A 19,850-nucleotide genomic window follows, 5' to 3' on the forward strand; every position below is an offset into this window, starting at 1 on the left:
TCAAGATATGCCACGCGTTCTCAAAGCAAGACGCCGCCCTGCAAGCCCTCGGCTTTAAGCACCGCCCGTCCACTCATGACATCAGTGCCGAAGTTAATGCCGCCATGCTCCCCCCCCCTCACTGCTCCATCCCGACGACGATGTCGAACCCAAATGCCAGGAGGGAAAAAAGTATATATAAGCAAGCGGTGGCTTCGCTGCCGAAACAGCCTCCAGATCGAAGCTGCTTCATAGCAACCAGCACACTTTGAACCTGCGCACTCTTACACAAACATGTCCGACTCCGTCCCCACGCGCCAGCTTGGCCGAAACGGCCCCCGGGTCACGGGCATCGGCCTGGGCCTGATGAGCTTCGCCGGGTGGTACGGGCAAAAGGACACGAGCGTCGAGTCGTCGCTCGCGCTGCTCGACCGGGCGCACGAGATTGGCGAGCGGTTCTGGGACACGGCCGACATCTACACGGGCAGCGAGCAGCGCGTGGGCGAGTGGTTCCGGCGCAGCGGCAAGCGCGACGACATCTTCCTGGCGACCAAGTTCGCCGTCCGGGCGGGCGCCGACGGCTCGCGCACCATCGACAACGACCCGGCCTGGGTCCGGGAGGCCTGCGCGGCGAGCCTGGCGCGCCTCGGCACCGACGTCATCGACCTCTACTACGTGCACCGGATCGACGACAAGACGCCGATAGAGCGCACGATCCAGACCATGGCCGAGCTCAAGAGGCACGTTGTCTCCATTACTCTATCAAAAAAACATGAAAGGGATGCTAACAACCACCAGGGAGGGCAAGATTCGCCACCTCGGGCTGTCCGAGTGCTCGGCGGCCACGATCCGGCGCGCCCACGCGGTGCACCCCATCGCCGCGTACCAGGTCGAGTACAGCCCGCTCTTCCTGGACATCGAGTCGGACCGGACGGGCATCCTCCAGACGTGCCGCGAGCTGGGCATCGCCGTCGTCGCCTACAGCCCCGTCGGGCGCGGGCTGCTCACGGGCGCGGTCAAGTCGCTCGACGACCTGCCGCCCGATGACTGGCGCCGCGGCGTGCCCAAGCTCGGCGGCGACAACTTCCCGCGCATCATGGCCCTCGTCGACAGGATCCGCGAGGTTGCGCGGCGCCACGGGGCTACGCCTGCCCAGGTGTGCCTTGCGTGGGTGGCCGCCCAGGGCGACGACGTTATTCCCATCCCTGGCACGACGACGCTCAAGTACCTCGAGGACAATACGGGCGCGCTCAAGATCAAGCTGACGGGGGATGAGGTTGCCGAGCTGAGGAGGTATGCGGAGGAGACGGAGCTGCCGGGGGATAGGTACCCTTCCTCGTGAGTTTTCCTTTTCTCTCTCTCTCTGAAGTGTTGTAAACAGGGGAATAGAGTTGCTAATTGCGAATGCAGCATGGCCAGCTTGGTGTTTAGGGATTCAGTCCCCCTGGAATAAATCGGTGCGGTGGGGGCTATATTCGTTTGTTTGCGCTGGGCTGCCAATTGGACCATGTACCATGTAGTCGGTCAGGAATGAATACTACACAGAATCTTGTCCATTAACGTACATATGTAAGAAAGTGATCAATGCGCCTGGGTCAAGCGCCCTTTCCGGCGCGCTGTGTGCCGTCCAGTCGTCCCATCAATACGACCCTGTGGCCATGACCTCTACACCAGGAAAGAACGAGGACCAATCGCCAGGGAACCTCTTCGGATCAGACCCGAGCGATTTGACGGCAAAAGCGGCCGTCTGCACGATGCGTCGCTGGCGGGGACAGCCTCGGCACATCTTGCCGGGACTGCTCCGACATTTGCGGGGAAGCTGCCGGGGGTACAGCTATAAGACGTCAGTCGACTCTGGCACAAACTCGACCATGGAAGCGCACCATTGTGCAGATTCTTTTTCTTTTTTTAAAAAAAATTTTTTAAAAGAGAAAACCACACACAAACAAGCTGTTGGATTTAAAAAAAAAACACCCATGGACTCTGCCGACGCTGCACCCCCGTTCCCCGACGACGTCCCCACGGCGCCGCTGCTCCGGCTCTCGCTGGCCAAGCTCCGGGCGCGCGAGCCAGACGAGGTGCGCCGCTTCACCGCCGCCTGCGAGGCCCTGGGCTTCTTCTACCTCGACCTGGGCGGGGACGCCGTGCTGCAGCAGGCCGACGCGCTGTTCGACGCCGGCCGCGCGCTGTTCGACCTGCCGCTGGCCGAAAAGGCCCGGTACGACTTTTCCCGCCTCGGGACCTACATGGGCTACAAGGCCGTGGGGGCGTCGGTCGCCGACGCGGCGGGCAACCTCGACCGCAACGAGTTCTACAACGTACGTGCGTAACTTGACTTTACTCTTCACCATTCCCCCTCTGACACAGGCACCCAGATCGGCAAGGACGACGTCTTTGAGCTAGGCCGTCGCTGGCCCGCGCCAGAGGTGCTCGAGTCGCGCCGCGCGCTGCTGCGGTCCTTTATGCAGTCGGCGCACGGCATCGTGACGCTAGTGCTGGCCCTGCTCGACACGCACCTCGGCCTGGCGCCGGGAACGCTGGGCGCCATGCACCGGCTGCTCGAGGGCCGCGGCGGCGACCAGGTGCGCTTCATCCGGGCGCCGGCGCGGGGGGGCCGACGACGCGCGCGCCGTGGCTCTCGGCGAGCACACCGACTTTGGCAGCGTCACGGTGCTGTTCAACCGCCTCGGCGGGCTGCAGGTGCTGATGCCGCCGGGCGCCGGGGCCGGGGCCGGGGCCGGGGCCGGGACCGAGCCGGAGTGGCGCTACGTGCGCCCGCTGCCGGGCCACGCCGTCGTCAACCTCGGCGACGCCCTGGTCAAGTTCTCCAACGGCCTGCTGCGCTCCAACATCCACCGCGTCGTCGAGCCCCCCCGGCGCCCAGGCCGCCTGCGCCCGCTACTCGCTCGTCTACTTCAGCCGGCCCGAGGACCACGTCGTCCTGCGCCGCCTCGAGGGCCGCCGCGTGCCCCCGCTGCCCGAGGGCGTCGTCGAGGAGGCCGTCACGAGCGAGGCCTGGGTGCTCCGCCGCGCGCTGGGCTCGCGGCCCGCCCTGCAGCCCGAGGGCAAGTTTGACTACAGCCTGAGCAGGGGCACCGAGGCCATTTCCCAGCGCGCGCGCTGATCTAGTGCAGTGTCAGTAGTGTCTGGTGTGGGCGTCAGTCACGTTGGGCCTGTAGTCTCGTCTTTTTGCACGTCTGGCCGCGCGGCCATGTAAACCGTCTTGTATTCTATTGTCTATCCATCTACAGGACCCCACGTCTGTCCCCTGTGTGTAATAATCCCGAGCCCCAGGTTTTTAGCGCGGCCATGTAAACCGTCTTGTATTCCATCTTGTATCCATCCGCAGGACACCACGTCCGTCCCCCCGTGTGTGGAAATTCCGAGCCCCCAGGTTTTCCGCGCTACCATGTAAACCGTGTATAGTCCATCATGTGTAATGTACCCATCTATACCGCAGACCGCGCAACCCTGTACAGTCCATCATGTATAATGTATCCATCCTAGCGCAGACAGTGCAGCCGTGTACATCCCCACGTACATCGAGCACAAATCCCGAGTCCCTAGCCCGTCCCGTCCCGTCTACCACGTCTTGAAATGGTACAGGTTCTCGTCCACAATCTCCCAGCTCAGATCGATGTGGCCGGCCGCGCAGGCCTGCGGCCCCAACTCGCTGAGGCCGGTGTAGCTAAAGTCCAGGCCCGGGGCGCCCTCGGAATTCCACCCCCCGTCCGGGTGGCCGAGGCCGCAGCGCTCGCAGCCGTCGCCGATGAAGAACGGCAGCGGGCTCCGGACGCCGTTGACCGTCACCACGACGCGCTTGCCGCAGTACTTGTCCAGGTGGCCCCGGAGCTGGGTGTTGTTCATGGCCACGAGGTAGTTTGAGCGCACGTCGGTGAGCGGCAGGTAGTCCGTGAAGGAGCACATGACGGGGCCCTGGTTGTCCTTGTGGAAGTCCGAGTTGCACGCCTGCAGCTGCTCAACGTCGTAGTAGTAGGTGCCGTAGCCGCGGCCGCTGCTGATGAGGGCGGCGGCCGAGACGGTGCTTGCGAAGAGAAGGGAGAGCTTCATTTTTGTCAAGGGGGCAACGTGTAGCTTTGTGTAGAGTAATCAATCAAGAGAATGGGGTGGGATATTTATAGAGAGAAGTTGCCGCGTTGCTGCGTTCACGTATTGGCTGGGATGGTGCGAATCGAATCCAAGTTTGTGCGGACACGGTGATAAGCTGGTGGCGTGTGGGAGCGGACAAGACCGAGTGAAGAGGAGTATCAGGTCAAATATATAGATGGCCCTGATCAAAGGGCATGGCTGTAATTCATGGTCCGTCCGTGTGTGGCTATTCTGGGCTTTCAGCGGCACAAAGTCAATGGGTGTAAGTTTGCTTCCACGATAGCGCTGGCTGAAGCTATCTCGAGATAACTTTAGCTAGCGGGCCGCGAAACAGCACCAATTTCGCTGGTGTGTCTGACGCGTTATAATACGCAGATGGTTTAAGTTTTTAGGCTTTCAATTGTTCTTGGCTTAGTATAGCTTAATATTACATTACGAGATGTTATGCCTGGACGATAGTTGTATCTTGTATTATTATTTGGTATGAGAGGGAAACAAAAAAAGTTTAACAAGTTAGTAATGAATGGTCCCTCGAGCGGACAAGCCCGAAAGGAAGCCGTGTCGGCTCACGATGCATCTCATCTTGAGATTCGCCCAAAGCGGCATCGCGCCGCAGGATGGCGACGGACGGCATGTACGGAGTAGCACCGACGGAATAGGTTTGGCCGAGGGGTTTCCGGGGCGCGCGGCGCTGGAGGAATCGGAATCCACACTCTGGGCCGTCCTGTCCTTGGCTGTGGTTTGGATTCTTCTGATTCTTCAAGCGAGTTTGTCTTGTCCAGCAACCATGGCTTGCAGCCGGGGCGCTCCGGATAGTTGACGCGGACAAGTTGAAGCGTGTAGGTAGACGGGGGCACGGCACGGTTATGCGGCCACTTTGAAACTCTATGCGCTTTGCTACGACACATGACCGGCGCCGTGTACACGCCTTTATTTCATCTACATTGACCAAGCTAGTCCTGCGGCTCCGGTTCCTGCTCCAATGCTGCCCTTTCAACGCCACCATCACCACCGTCCAGCAGTCTATACAGCATCTTCCATAGTAGAATCACGGCAGTGGCGGCTATTGCGCACGACGCAGCAATAATAAGGCCGCGTTTATACCGTGGGGCGTCTACGTACAAGGCAAAAGTCAGCCACGTTTCCCCAGCCATGGTAAACGCAATCATTGCATACCTTGAGTCCTAAAGAGCTGGTTGCCTGGAAAGTTGGCTAGCTGAATACTCATGACATATGCGGCCAGCGCAATAGGACGCTTGTGATCTTCCATCTTGGTCGTCAGCCACGCGGCGTTGATGGCTTGTGCCGAGCCCATGCCCATCTGTGTCCATACCACGCCTCCTGCAGGGCGTCAGTCTCGACAACATGCTGCGCAAGCGTGCAGAGTCATACCGTAAAGGGTCCATTTGCGCACATCATCCGGCGCCAGCGCAAGCCAGAGCAGGCCTCCGGCGCCAACCAGATACCCGACAGCGACGTGGACGCCGCGCTCCCTCGTCTTGTCGCTGCTGAATGCGAGACCAACCGACAGCGCAAGCGAGCATATACTTCCCACCGAGTTGAGGCCGTTTGCCTGCAGCCGCGTGAAGCCGAGGGCCTTGATGATGGACGGCGCATACGTATTCATGGGGGCAATCATGACCATGGACAGCAGTGCGGCAACAAGATGGCCATACAGTCGCCAGTCCATAAAGGTCTGCCACACGTGAGACGGCTGGACGGGTTTGCCCCAGGCAAGGGCCTTGGTCGCATCATTCCGCATCACGCGCGTCACCAGGATGGAAGCTTCCCGCTCGGTAAACATGTTGAACGACGCCCCAAAGAAGCTCTTTGGTTGCGCAGCGCTGTGAGGGAGATAGGCATACGCAAGTACGCCTAGCGCACAGGTAAGAATGCCCTCTTTCGGCTGTCGTTAGCAAGTAGTTTTCATGAGACAAGGCGAGAAGAGAGTGCCAACAGGAGCGTCAAATACAACAAGGAGTTGGCCGTACCGACAAGAAACAGCCACTGCCAACCCTTCAAACCACCACGCCCGCTCAACGACAACAACCCGATACTCAGGGGTCCCCCCAATGCGCCGGCAATCGCGTTCGACGCCCAAAACAGGGCGTACCTCGAGGCCAGCTCATCGTTTGTGTAAAACTTGGAAATGTACAGCGCAAATCCAGGGATATAACCCCCCTCCAGGGCTCCAATGAAGAACCGCACCGCACTCAGCCCGGCGCCATTCTTCACAAATATCTGTGCCCACGTCACGGTCCCCCAGAGAAACATGGTCATGGGGAGGAAACGCTCGGGCCCCATGTACCGACTGATCAAGTTGAAGGGCAGCTCGGTAATGATGAAGCCCACCGTGAAGAGCGTTTGGGCCAGGTTGATGTCCGAGTTGTCGATCTGCATGTCCTTGGCAAGCGTGTCGGTGAGGGCGTTGCCAATGTTTGTGCGGTCGAATTGGAGAAAGCAGAAGCAGAGCATGATGAAAGGCAGGATGAGAAAATCGACTTTGAGGAGGGCACGCCGAGTTTCCCCCGTCGTGGCGCGAAGAGTGGCATCGTAGCCAGGCACATTGTATATCTGCTGGTGGTGTTCATCTTCATTGTCGGGCTTGCAGAGTGTTGCGGGAGTGCAAGGGGAAGCCGACACGGCATATGCGGGTTCAGCCTCGTCGCACGCTCTGTCCACTTGACAGGTCATAATATGAGTATCTTTCTTCTGCGTGTGTCATGGGAGTCCAGGTGCATGCCGCGAGGTCCTTGTGCTTCCTACTCGCCAGTTTTAAATCCTGACTCTTGTCCGTCGTCGTGAATCATCGGGTGAATATACAACTCTGTGGTCGGCGTCCTCCGATGACATCTCTATCGCCTCGCCTGACAGCTTTCCGCAGATTGCGTCAATATATCAAAGATATCATCACCTTCCACAATGGCGTGCTGATAACAATTCGTTGCTTGAATGTATGTAGACCCCGGTTGTCTGGGGAGATGTCACCGATCGCGACTGTCGAACTACTAGGTGGTGGCCCAGGAGTTGGAGCTGTCGAGGTTTCCCGCCGGTATGCCGATGGATGGCCCGCCGGTATGCCGTGGGTAGGTGCGAAAGAGGCCAGTGTGACATGACGAAGCTTTATTCTTCGCACATGCTAAACGTTAATATAATTCCGGGTAAGACCTTCAGTCACTCTATTTTCAAGCTGTTTTGTATCTGATAACGAAAACAGTTGGTGTGCATTCTTGCGCCAGTAATTAGTGACATTGAGCCGCTGCCAGCAACAAACAGACCTTTTTTTATTTAAGCATCTGCATTGCCCGTATTAGAAATCACAACCGTTTCCATATATTATAACTGCAACTTCTAATTGCATTCCGTTTTCCCCATGGAGCAAAATACTCTCAAGCGAAGAGGAGTCGGCCTCATTGGCGTTGATAAGCAAAAGACGTTTGGTGGCTACACACTATTCTGTCCTCTGACGAGCGACGTAGCTCGTCTGATTGACATGGACGGTAAGGAAGTTCATAGATGGAGGCTACCCAGTCGAATTGGCCGACATGCTAGAATCTTGCCCAACGGTAACCTGGCCGTCAATACTCTTCGACCGTCTCCTAAAAAGAAGACCAACGATGGGGGGCCTTTCCCATTTCCTTTCTTTAACAAGTATGGGGGTGGAATCATGACTGAACTTGATCCCGACGGCAATGTTGTCCGTCAGTTTGTCGACCCGTTCGCTCACCATGACCAATATCATTTCGGGGACGGCAGGCTCTTATACGCCAGTCTGGAGCCGCTCTCGCCTGAACAATCTGCCAAGGTCATCGGCGGTGTGCCCGGTTCAGAGATCGACGGCATCACTTACGCGGATATTATTAACGAAGTTGATGCACAAGGCAACCTTCTCTGGCAGTGGAAAGTGTCGGAGCGTCTTCCCCGAGACGAGTTTCCTCTGCAGCCGCATTATACACGCGAGCACTACCCGCTCGTCAACTCGGTGTTGCCCCTCCGCGATGGCAAACACGTCCTCGCCTCTTTGCGCTCTGTATCGGCCGTCATCGTCATCGAAAAGGCTACGGGGAATATTGTGTGGAAGATTGGCTCAGATGTCGTTGCTCAGCAGCATAATGCCACAGAACTGGGCAATGGCAACATTCTCATTTTTGACAACGGCGCCTTCCGCCCTGGAGAGTCCATCACATACTCCCGCGCAATTGAAGTTGATCGCAGGACTAAAAAGATTGTCTGGGAGTATAGAGATCGCTCGTCACCAATCTGCTTCTTCACCCCTTTCATGGGAAGTGCGCAGCGACTAGCAAATGGAAATACGCTTCTGTGCGAGAGCGCATTCGGTCGCTTGTTTGAAGTCACCAAGGAGGGTTATGTTTGCTGGGAGTACTTGAACCCGCATTTTGCAGAGTATCCCGATGCGGAGACGGCCGGGATTTTCCCCGGAGAATCGAATGCCTTGTTCCGAGCGTATCGATATGCGTTGCAGGATATTCCTTGGTTGAAGGCCAAGCTGGAGAAGAACGGTGGCATCTAGACACATTCTCCCATCTCCGAAATGACCAACAACGACGACGCAGCTGGCAAACGGTCAGGGACAACCTCAGTAAGCCCCACCACGCGGGACTCTGCCAGAGTAACAGAGTAACAGCTTTTCTCGGAGCATCAGCTAGGCGCCATGCCGCATGTATACTGTTAAGAGACCATGCGCCCATATTGGTTACCTGAGAAATGCTCAAGCTAGTCAGGGTGAAAATGTCTCCTTTTCCGTTTGGTTGGTCAGCACACATGATCCGGATCGTAATGGTTTAGCTGTCCAAGATAATCGATGTCTCGGCGGCGTAATCGACCTTCCGTATGCCATGCCAAAAGTTCAAACAAGGAATATTCATTAGACACATTGCGGCCATGGCATGGTATCATCATTAACCGAAAACAAATCCAAACCAATAACATTGGGGTATGTGAATGCGATGCTGGGGCGGTGGGGGGGTTGCTCATCGAAGAGCGGGAGGACTGCCTCATTCCCAATCAAGTTGTAAGTTGGCGGGATGCTGGACGGTCGAAAGCCAGGGCGAAGCTTTTGAAACTGTGCTGAAATAATATCCCCTAATATATGGGCAACATGGCACCGCAGACCAATAGAGCCAAACCAGTTGATCAGCGTATAAATGAGTGAATCCAGCACATATAAATCGTAGCCTGCTGTCGTAAGCTGTGGCTCGTAATTGTGAATAACCTGGCAGAGTGTGAGTGCTGAAAATGTGATGAGGTGGTAGATATGGTCGGTCAAGTGGCGAGTTCGCTCATCGGCCGTGTTAATCGCGAGCTTGATGGTGGTTTCTGATAATCGTATCATTTCAGACAGAGTGGCAATATCCATGCCAGTTTGTGCGGATCTTAGGCTCTGATAGTAGGCGAACAGATGGGCAAAGTGGAATCCCATCTGAAGGAACTGGGATCGGGGTTGATCTACAGCTGTGCTTAGCGTCGAGAGTTCTCTTTTCTGTAGCGTATAGCGTCTTCAGTGGTGTGCCTTCTTACCGAATAGAGATATCCATTTATGCTGCCACAGCTGTAGTGCACGAATTACGCCAAGGAGGTCGACTCTCCCTACGCAGCATTGCTGATATATCACCCAATACAGCTGAACTTCGGCAACCATTCTGGTTTCATAATTGTTTACGTTGTCAGCCTCGAGGAATCGCAGGCAGCGATCTATTTCGACTTGCGAAATTATTGCGTGTCTCCGCATGCCAACACAATAGCTGCAAATCGGATGAGCGGTCTTGGGCTCCCCCTCAGCTGGCACAGACGAGGTAAACTTACTGGAGATGCGCCAGTGTTAGATGGGTCCAAAGACACCATGCGTCGCAATGGGCCTTGGTGACGGGCGCAGCTGTGGTGCACTGAAAGGCATCTATGAAGAAAGGGCTGGCCATGGCTTGCTGCAAAGCATACCCCGTTATCATCCAGCTATCGACGCTCAGCGGCACCTGGCCGATGGTTGTTGACCAAAGACTTAGAATCACGATGGACTGGTAAAACTCGATTCCCTGAGGTACAGTAAGCAAAGAAGCGCTGAGCAGCCGTTTCGCCTCTTGGAACAATCTCGGGGCAAGTTGGTCCGCCAGCTGGTCAGTGGTGTGTCGCACAGCAATCAGAAAGAGGCTACAGAGCAGCAATGGTGAGTGTCGAACCTGAGGCAAGAGTGCCTCGCTAGATAAGTCCTCCGAGAACTTGACCCATCGGCCATAGTAGACATGAAATCTAGGTGGTGTCAGTTGCGTGGGCAATGCCCGGGCCAAGCAAACGTACATTCTGAGCAGCGAGTGCGCCGTGGGCAGGGGAACGAGACCTGTCGATATCACATCTTGACTCTCGCCGGCTTCATTGTGCTCGGGCGAGCGGACACCGGCATCGGTACACGCATCACGGATGAGAAATACCGGAGCCGGGTGTCTCTCGCGAGGACCGGGGTAGTGTGAGGTTGCTCCCGACCCATTCTCGCTCAGAGGCGGGGTGCGACGGTGGTGTTCCTGTGTGACAGACGCAACATTGTCGAGGATAGACTCGAGACGGTTGACAAGTTTGTCGGCCAGCGCCTCCAGCCTGTCGAGTCTATGGCTGGAGTGTCAGAATCGGGATGACGAGTCAAGCACGGGGTGGTCGCACCTTGCATCCACCACTGCAGCATGAGAAGACGATGCCGCGGCCGTGGTCGCTTGCTCAACGTGGTCGAGCAGCGCATTCCCGGCCAAGTCCTCCTTCAGGGAGCATTCGAGCGACAGAGTTTCGCAGCGCAAACAAGTGCCCTTGATCTTGCCGGACGCATAGCATCTCGTCTTGTTCTTGCGGCACGAATCACAGGCTTTGGAGGCTCTGCCTGTTCGAAGGGAGGGCATAATTGGGATAAAGGCCGACCTATAGCATACAATCCGTCACGCATGTACGGTATGACGAGAGGAGGGGATCAAGAGAAAATTACAGCCGCCTCTTGGTGATGCAAATGCCGGTCTCCAGACGCCTTGATAGTGATTTGCTCGGCGGAGGTGCCATGGCGTTCAAAGTTCGGATGGCGCGAGCAAGGCCCCATGCATCCAGCAGCATGCCAAGCCCACTCTCCCGCTCCCAGAGTCGCATGTGCAGAGTTGCCGAGCTGAACACAAAATCCCCGGCATTGAGTTGGGCACGTCAATTGATAATGAAAGATTTCCAGTGGTCAGACATTTTGTGGGTTCCGCGTTCCGACATGCTTGATCGGTGCGCGATATCACGTGGAATAGAGAGAGCCAACAATCTGGGAAGGAGCTCTGCACCTCAATCTTCAAATGTCGGTTATTTTTATTTTCGCACAGAATCAAACAAACATTGGCAGTGACTGCATGTGGTCAAATAGGGCTATCAGCATCGCCCAAGCCGCCGGCTGTTTCGTCGCAACGCATTCCCCCTGTCAGCCTGGAGTTTTGCGTCTTTCAGGCTATTTTCAAGCTCGTAACGCCACAGCCACAGGGCACTGGGGTTTCACTCGGCCATATTCCCCACGTCCATACAAACCGTTACATTGGGTTGCCACATCGATCGGTTGTTGAACAGATTGTCATCCGTGCGCACATTGACTGACCCTTGCGTGACCTAGTCAACCAGTCAATCAAGATGCAACCAACGACGAACGTGCTACGCAAGCCCACGAACCCAACATCCTGCCATGTCCAAGCCAGTGCCTTGGTACTACACAGGCCCCCGGCACATCAACCACAACCTTCGCAAGACGGCCTCGGGCCTGTAATCAGATGCCAGTAATCAGATCTGGCGATGGCGGGGGCCAAGGCAGCTCGTAGCCCAGCGATTCAGACCCTGGTTGGAAGAGAGCTGAAGCAAGTCGTGGTGGCTTGTTTTGTCAAGGATACCCTTGGACACGCCGAGAACTAATTCAGCTCCGCAAGCAACTTCAATAAAGCTCACATATGTATTATTGTGTCGGATATCTCGGTAGACATTCTTGCATGGAATGGCCGACAATGATATTTCCTAGTTGTTTACCATTTTCCAGCCTCAAACCCCGATAGCATTTGCAATGGCCTCGCCGACACCCCTGGCCGAAGCAGGATTCTGACCAGAAATAATCAAGCCATCAACTACAACCTTCTCCCCCCAAGGCTGATCCGCAGCGTGGAAATTGGCGCCTACCTTTTTCAGCTCGTCCTCAAGCAAGAAAGGCATAGCAGCGCTGAGCTGGACCTGGTCCTCCTCGACATTGGTAAAACCAGTCACATTCTTGCCCTTGAGAAGCGGCTCGCCGCTCTTACCTTTGGCATCTCGGAAGACAATGGGCCCGTGGCAGACAGCGGCAACGGGCTTGCCCGCGTTATAGAACTCCTCGATCAACTTGATGGAGTCTTGATCCGTGACAAGGTCATACATGGGGCCGTGCCCCCCCGGGTAAAAGAGTGCGTCGAATTCGTCGGAACGACCAATAAACTCCTTCAGGGGGGTTGTTTTCTCCCAGACCGACTTGTGGTTGTTGAGGAAGTTGACAGATGACTCGTCGCTTTTGAACATGTCAATCGAGCTAGGATCGAGGGGAGCAATACCACCCTTTGGAGAGGCTACGACGATCTCTGCCTTGGGAGCCAAAACATCATGTGGATGAGCCAATTCCGGCTGCCAGAGATGGTTAGCGAATCGATCTCCATCCCGAGAGGTGAAACTAGTCCATGTATTTGTGGGAATGATTATTTGTCTCGTGGAGCTCTGACGGGAAATATCTCGGCGCTAGGACGTAGCTCAGCCTGGAGGATTTCACGCACAAGGTACCAGCCCGTGGGCTTGTCCAGCTTGACAATTTTGTCAGCGCTGGTGAGAACAACGAGAACTTTTTTGGCCATTATGACGGTATTATTGCAGTTTTCCGTAATATCAGCCGGGCTGCTCTTGGTAGATGGGCGATTGCAAACAAGAGAGGCTTCCACAGTTGTGTGGCGGAAGGTCTGGCGTGTAAAGCCTAGAAGCGGGGTATCTCCAACCAGGATGTCTTTGTGGATGCAATATTCAAGACTTTTGTAAGTGCTGTTGGGAGTAGCTCGTGATGGGCATGAGGGTTCGCACACGCTTCTTTTTATAGGTACTAATCTCTATTAACTACAAGTTCCTCCATCCCTCCCTTTGCCATGCACAATTGATGTTCGAGTTACCAGATGAGCGTATTATAAATGTGTACGGGCTTCGCGCTGGTCACTCATGACCCACTTGTAGCCCATCCATTGACGACAGCCACATACACTATTGACGTCATGATACGAAATGAAGCTTCAACCTGTCAACTTCAGAATTAAGACTATTTGAGGTGATCCATCAAATAGTTATTGAACATGTGTAGACGAATGAGCATGAGTATAGTTTTAGATTCCTAAAAAGGGGGTGACTGCGTCTTTCGTCCCATTCAGCACATTACAGCGACTGCATGTCTTTTCGAAAGCAAGTTTCTTTTCCTAAACGAGACCCGTGATATAATTTACAACATGGCGGAATAGCTACTAATACGACCTTATACTAGAACACACGTCAAGTTCCGCATGGTGCATCGTGTGAATTCCCTCTTGCCTCTTCCCGCTCGCTGGCACACGCCGCTGGAGTGGATTCATTGCAGGTGTTGATCAGGAAGAATGGGAACGCTCTTCTGTGGCGGAGCAAGGTCACTTTTGTGGTTCACCAGTCGCAACAACGACATGTGTGTTTTCGGCACCATCCAAGTTCGGTTGGCTGCTACGGTACCACGAGCGTCGGAGTGCCTGAACGATATGTTCCGAAGGGATTTTTCCGTTCTGCATGCTTCGTGGAAGAAGAGGATTGGGAATGATGGAAGAAATTCGCATACGAAAGCTAGGACTGCCAATTCATGCTCGTTTATTAGGAATTGAACGTGTATGGTGGACAAGCCTAGATGTCTCCAAATTGTACAGTACCACCTGTGCCGTACGTACGAATCCGTGGTAAACAGCAATCCAGAAGAGGTCATCATATAATGCTTGAAATGTTATTTCCGGCTAACCGACATGCAAATCTTAAAAAGTCACCGTCTCTACACTCATCTGTCGATGACCGTATGAGAGGTGCCATGGTCCACAGGAGAAGACCGGCGCGAAAGGCATCGTACGGCTCCCGCGGCATGTTGTAGGGATAGGACCGGGAGATGGCGAGCAGCTGCGCACTAAGACGGGCCATACGGCGGGGCTGGACGGGATCAGCATTGGCCCACGCCCGCAGCCGGCGCTCCGCAATTGATCCTTTCCGGCTTCGGCTCCGGCCCCGGCCCCGCACTCCTGCCACCAGTACATGTCAGCATCGAGCGGCACAAAGTCGCCGACGTGGTCTGCGGCAATGATTTGCGCCACGAGCAAGATGCACGCCCGGTGGATAAGGCCCTGGAACTCTCGCTCCTCGTACGATCCCCCCAGGCAAAACTCCAGTCCATCAGCGACACAAATGTTGCGTATTTTCGGCAGCCTCTCGGAGCGCCGTGGTCGTGAGTCCGCTCAATGGCGACCAGTTGCGAGCCGAGTTTGAGCCTCTCCGGAGAATACAACGCGGTGGGCACTAATCATGAATGTACCTGTTTCTTTCAATTTGGCAGCCCCTGATTCCCATATTATAGCAAATTACTCCGAACAATTCAAGATGTACCCGTTGTGAACTTGACATGGTCTCTTCCTTTGAATAGTCAGTGCTAGGCAGGCTCGGGACTGTGCGACATGTGAATCCTCACCATGATGCAAGAGTCAAGCACGAGATGCTGTAATTCCTCTCCAAGACCTGTCGTGGGATTCTTTCGAAAAATGCGACGTATATATGTTGAACTCGTCTGTGTTCTGATGCCTGCGCACCTCCCAGCCGAGATGTAACGAACCAAACCGTTCGGATATTTGAGAGAGCGACACATCATGCTAGGAGCTCGGTGATAGTCTTAATACTTTAAAAGCTGTTCGTATTGGTGCTCGGGGAACGAGGGATCTGAATAGCATAAGCCTCAGGGGCCGCGAAACTTCCGAACTGACTTACCCCTCTTCAACGTCTCGTCCAGCAACTTCGGAATGGTGATTAGCAAGCTCATCATTAGAGTAACCTGTTTTCTGGCCTTTTCTTGTTCAAGTTTTCTATCTACTGAGCATACCCTCCACGTCCCACAGTCCTGCATTTTTCTCAAATCACCACTTGGGCTTACGAAACCAGGCCGGCTGATGTTGCTGACGACGAACTCCATGCAGCCGCCCCATGCACCCTATCTGACATCGTATTTGGGGCGGTAACCATCACCAGTGTCCGCGGCCTCGGCGGATCGATGGCAGCGTTCCCGCTGGTTGGCATGATCGGACGGCGCCAGCTCCTCCTCTCTTCACGGGCAGCATCTCGTGCGGGTTGTGTATGCTCCTGTTTGCCATTGTCGGCGCCGCCAAGCCCAACAGCATCGCGGCCGCCGACATTCTCGCAGCGTGCGCGCGTGTGTATCTGTTTGCCTACGGGGCAACCATTGCAGGCACTATCTGGAGCTTCCGGAGACCAAGGACCGCACCCTGGAGGGGATTGACGACATGATTCTCAATATGCGTTGCACAGGCCCTGTTTATATTTCGCGTCGTTGGCTACCCCTTATCCAATGTCATCATTGCTTCGTGCTCTGTGCTCTTGCTCAAGTATTTCCGTCCAACATCTTTCCACCAGAAAATTCAGACGCTACGTCTGCACCGGCCAAATCGGACATGGTGACAAACGGGTGGTAGCCGAGGTTGAGAAAGCACCGTGTGGCGAGGTAAGGTAAAAACCGCCGTATGGGAACACCCACTTCGCGGCGGTGTGGCAAGGCTCGTCCTGGGAAGAAGTTGGAAACATGGTTTTTGATCGTGGAGGTTGGAAGTTTTTCATAGTTCCCATATGCCAGTGGCACAACATTGTGAATCACTACATGACTGGGGCTAATGAACTGTGCAACGTATTGATTCCATCGAATTTTCGCTGCGTGTAAGCATGGCATAGATGCCACTGATACCAAGTGGGGATAAAAGCCTCTGCAAGCAGAGTGCGACGAGGCATTTTCGTACTCTTCGCTCGGCGGCCAATTTCCGGCTGCTCCATATCCAACTAGTTTACACTTAGCATCGTGCAAGAGTAGTACGGTGCAAAGGGAGGATTTGAAGCCATCAGGGTGTCAAACAATCAAAGTTGCATAGCTCAACTATTCAATTAACGAGCAACCTGGCATCCATCAGCGGCCATGGTGTAACGGTTAGCATGGCTGATTTCCATTCAGCCGATTCGGGTTCGACTCCCGATGGCCGCATTCTTTTTTTCACCTTTGGTTTCCATTATATAATATCCAATTTTTTTTTTTTGACTCCCATTGCACTTTTTGGTGCTCTGCGTGCCAATGCCTTTTGGTGAGAGTCTAGTAATTCAGTGTCTCTCTTGTTCAAACAAGGAACAATTGGTTCCCGCCCTGTGTCAACGGAACACTCCCACGGCTCGCGCCTAGTACGGCACTTACACGCGTCCTGATCCGTCTCACATGAGCCCCGTCGGCAACTAGGATCACGACTTGAAAGCCAAAGCTTCATCCAGCTGTAAGATGCCAACGTGTACACAACGTTACAATGACGTTATCAGACCCAAACACTCGAGCAATTTTATCTATGAACCAATACCAGACATTTAAGCTACGAATGCACGTCGAGATAACTTCACAGTACAAGTATAAACAAGTGGGTAGCATGCCGAGTCGATATCATATATTAGGATATTATATAATTATTGTCATTCGAATACAATTCCCAAAATCCCCAACATGCCCAAAAATCTCTTTTAAATCACCCCCTTACAGCAAGGCAATAGCACCCAGGGCAAGGAGAACCTTGGCCGGGGCCAGGGCACCAGCACCGGCGGTGACGGGAGTGGTAGAGTTACCAGAGGGCTTGGCGGCGGTGGGAGCAGGGGCAGGGGGAGGAGCAGGGGCAGAAGCACCGGTGCAAGAGGCCTTGCAGCCCTCAAAGTTGGAGACGCAGGTGGACAGGTTGGCACCAGACTTGCCGCGGCACTGGTCGTAGGTGGCCTGGCACTTGTCGTTGCAGCCCGGGGCGGGAGCAGGGACAACGGTAGGCGAGACGGGCTTGGAGGGAGCGGCCGTGGTGGCACCGGTGCAAGAGGCCTTGCAGCCCTCAAAGTCGGAGACGCAGGTGGACAGGTTGGCACCAGACTTGCCGCGGCACTGGTCGTAGGTGGCCTGGCACTTGTCGTTGCAGCCCGGGGCGGGAGCAGGGACAACGGTAGGCGAGACGGGCTTGGAGGGAGCGGCCCGCCTTGCAGCCCTCAAAATCGGAGACGCAGGTGGACAGGTTGGCACCAGACTTGCCGCGGCACTGGTCGTAGGTGGCCTGGCACTTGTCGTTGCAGCCCGGGGCGGGAGCAGGGACAACGGTAGGCGAGACGGGCTTGGAGGGAGCGGCCGTGGTGGCACCGGTGCAAGAGGCCTTGCAGCCCTCAAAGTCGGAGACGCAGGTGGACAGGTTGGCACCAGACTTGCCGCGGCACTGGTCGTAGGTGGCCTGGCACTTATCGTTGCAGCCCGGGGCGGGAGTAGGGACGGCGGTGGGCTGGACGGGCTTGCTGATGGTGCAGGGGCAGTCGGTGATTGTCAGGGTGGTGGCCGAGGTGATGGTGTAGGTCTTGTCGCCGTGGGTGAGGGTCGTGGGGGCAGGGCAGTAGGTGGTCAGGGCCGTGACGACCTCGGTGGTGTAGACGATGTGGCCGGTGGCCGTGCCGTTGTTGTGGACGCCGGCGATGGCGGAAGCAGAGGCCACGGCAGAGCCGAGCACAACCATGCGAAGGGAGCTCATTGTGAGAGTGGTTTTTGTAGTTTTTATGTACGTGAAAAAAGAGGGACAGTGGTTGCAACCTAGCGAAGGGAATAAGGCTCGAGTGTGTTTGCCAAAGAGTCTTGCTTGCGGATCGTCGGGGAGGGTGGCCAAAGGGGCATCTTTATACCACCCTTCACGGCCGTGTTTTGCCCCCTAGGCGGGGAACAGACCCAGAATTGGAAAGAAAAAACACAGCACGAACGTAAGGAGTAGTAGCAGCAGACTCGAGGTGACAACAACAGCCGCCATGGCACGAGTGGCGAGGCCGAGTTCCTGGGCGTAGCACGGCGTACCTGCATGGCTTAGTACGTGCATACTACCAGCATCCTGGAGGGCCTCACGATACTAGTCCCACTATACTCCGTACCGAGGGAAGCCAGCGCCGGGCAAAACGGAATTTCTCCCTATCGAGCAGCACAGCAGGGGTTCTGCCCCCAGTGTGGTTGCTGACCGTGTGCTTGCCAAGCCATCAGGCCATCGCTCAGCCCAATAGGCACCGCGTGCTTCAAGGCAGTTCCTGAGTTCCTCTGCCTTGATGTGGGTTCCTGGTCACACAACGGTCTAGTCCTTTGGGCACAAGCGGGTGGATATGTGGTAAAAAGGGGTGTCGACTCGGTCAAGTACTCCCAAGCTCGTATCCGGAAATTGATCTAGTCGCCATTTAGAGTTTTTATTCGCAGCATAGCAGGGCGGTTTGCGGGTTGTCGGTGGACGCAGTGCGGATTTGACTCCTCTCGGTCGACATTGCAGCGAGACAAGCATCGAGACGAGCATCGAGACGAGCATCGAGACGAGCATCGAGCAGTGGTAACCGCCTGTTGGACGTCATGACCGGTTGCGGGCAACGGTTTGGCCAAAACACGCTGCCAGTTTGCCGATCGAGATGGGGGATGCGACCACGGCTGCTCGGTACAGCCTAGCACTGGCACTACTCGGCAGATTGTCAGCTATGGATTCTGATATATGACGTCGAATGGAGTGGTGTGGTGGAGATGGTGCTCGCGAGATGCATCCACTCAAGGTCCTCGACTCTTGACGAGATACGAGTCGCCGGCGCGACGGAGCAATTTCAGAATACGGACGGCTTCATCCCAAGGCTGTCTGTTTCACGACACGTTTCTGCCGCTGATGGGAGCGTCCGAGCCAGACATGGCAGATGATGCATGCTTCCCGTGTGATGCTGTGTCATGCTGTGTGATGACAGAGCCCTCGGGCCAGTCGGATCGCGCCGTCGTTTTGCTCCGTTTCAGCAGCGCAAAAGGAATTCAAACGTCGCTCGCTCCCTTTGCTCCGCCCAACGTGGAATGCCAATCTCCACTGCATTAGTCAACACTAAATCTAATCTCCTGCCAGCAATAGGACGCCTCGGTCAGCGCTCGGTACCACCAGTTTCAGCCATGAGCCACGAAGCAAAACGGCGCGTCTTGACTTGTTCGCATTGAGCTCGAAATGAATTGACAATGCAAACTTAATCAGGAATTCACGTTGCATTGACTTGTTTATTGCGGTGTAGTCCTTACTTTGTTTTGCCCTTGTGGCAAGTGGGTCGGGTTAGGGTTGTGCACAGAGAGACAATTGTATTGTATTTGCATGTGTTCTTGGTGTGGACAATTCCCGTAGCACATGCTCCGTGGTGGCATTGCACACGGTGAGGAAATCTCCATGTACGGAGTACATACGATACTATAACTCATACATGCGCGATACTCTCATTGAATAGCGGTTCCGTATGAGGGCGGTAGCAAGTCGGGGACACCAGCATCCCAAGACAAGCTGAAAGCTCGAAAAGTGCCAAGCGCTAAGAAGCAAGGATCAAGACGGGCACATTACACGAGCTTACCAAGATTGCGCCGGTTATTTGCT

General features: G+C 55.2%; 8 protein-coding genes across 8 annotated transcripts; 3 read left to right on the forward strand and 5 right to left on the reverse strand.

Moving 5' to 3' along the window:
- Positions 1–273: 273 nt before the first annotated feature.
- MAA_09732 (Aldo/keto reductase) lies at positions 274–1,321 on the forward strand (the record flags this gene model as incomplete). Its single annotated transcript, XM_007827730.1, has 2 exons — positions 274–723; positions 782–1,321. 2 exons carry the CDS (start codon positions 274–276, stop codon positions 1,319–1,321), a joined length of 990 nt encoding a protein of 329 aa, XP_007825921.1.
- Positions 1,322–1,955: 634 nt separating this feature from the next.
- Positions 1,956–3,065, forward strand: MAA_09733 (uncharacterized protein; the record flags this gene model as incomplete). The annotated part of the gene is made up of 2 exons (XM_007827731.2): positions 1,956–2,297; positions 2,355–3,065. The coding sequence occupies 2 exons, from the start codon at positions 1,956–1,958 to the stop codon at positions 3,063–3,065; spliced, it is 1,053 nt and encodes a 350-aa protein (XP_007825922.2).
- A 496-nt stretch (positions 3,066–3,561) lies between these two features.
- On the reverse strand, positions 3,562–4,050 carry MAA_09734 (chitinase; the record flags this gene model as incomplete). Its single annotated transcript, XM_007827732.1, has 1 exon — positions 3,562–4,050. One exon carries the CDS (start codon positions 4,048–4,050, stop codon positions 3,562–3,564), a length of 489 nt encoding a protein of 162 aa, XP_007825923.1.
- A 992-nt stretch (positions 4,051–5,042) lies between these two features.
- MAA_09735 (Major facilitator superfamily domain, general substrate transporter) lies at positions 5,043–6,783 on the reverse strand (the record flags this gene model as incomplete). Its single annotated transcript, XM_007827733.2, has 4 exons — positions 5,043–5,203; positions 5,266–5,430; positions 5,482–5,988; positions 6,081–6,783. 4 exons carry the CDS (start codon positions 6,781–6,783, stop codon positions 5,043–5,045), a joined length of 1,536 nt encoding a protein of 511 aa, XP_007825924.2.
- Positions 6,784–7,462: 679 nt separating this feature from the next.
- Positions 7,463–8,620, forward strand: MAA_09736 (PQQ enzyme repeat protein; the record flags this gene model as incomplete). Its single annotated transcript, XM_007827734.1, has 1 exon — positions 7,463–8,620. One exon carries the CDS (start codon positions 7,463–7,465, stop codon positions 8,618–8,620), a length of 1,158 nt encoding a protein of 385 aa, XP_007825925.1.
- A 354-nt stretch (positions 8,621–8,974) lies between these two features.
- Positions 8,975–10,988, reverse strand: MAA_09737 (Zn(2)-C6 fungal-type DNA-binding domain protein; the record flags this gene model as incomplete). The annotated part of the gene is made up of 5 exons (XM_007827735.2): positions 8,975–9,589; positions 9,628–9,649; positions 9,913–10,353; positions 10,402–10,704; positions 10,759–10,988. 5 exons carry the CDS (start codon positions 10,986–10,988, stop codon positions 8,975–8,977), a joined length of 1,611 nt encoding a protein of 536 aa, XP_007825926.2.
- Positions 10,989–12,138: 1,150 nt separating this feature from the next.
- MAA_09738 (ThiJ/PfpI family protein) lies at positions 12,139–12,971 on the reverse strand (the record flags this gene model as incomplete). Its single annotated transcript, XM_007827736.1, has 2 exons — positions 12,139–12,747; positions 12,843–12,971. The coding sequence occupies 2 exons, from the start codon at positions 12,969–12,971 to the stop codon at positions 12,139–12,141; spliced, it is 738 nt and encodes a 245-aa protein (XP_007825927.1).
- A 3,977-nt stretch (positions 12,972–16,948) lies between these two features.
- MAA_09739 (uncharacterized protein) lies at positions 16,949–17,966 on the reverse strand (the record flags this gene model as incomplete). The annotated part of the gene is made up of 2 exons (XM_007827737.1): positions 16,949–17,438; positions 17,491–17,966. The coding sequence occupies 2 exons, from the start codon at positions 17,964–17,966 to the stop codon at positions 16,949–16,951; spliced, it is 966 nt and encodes a 321-aa protein (XP_007825928.1).
- Positions 17,967–19,850: the final 1,884 nt, after the last annotated feature.

The sequence above is a fragment of the Metarhizium robertsii genome (genome assembly GCF_000187425.2).
Source record: "Metarhizium robertsii ARSEF 23 chromosome Unknown MAA_Scf_9, whole genome shotgun sequence".
In the NCBI taxonomy this organism is placed as follows: domain Eukaryota; kingdom Fungi; phylum Ascomycota; class Sordariomycetes; order Hypocreales; family Clavicipitaceae; genus Metarhizium; species Metarhizium robertsii.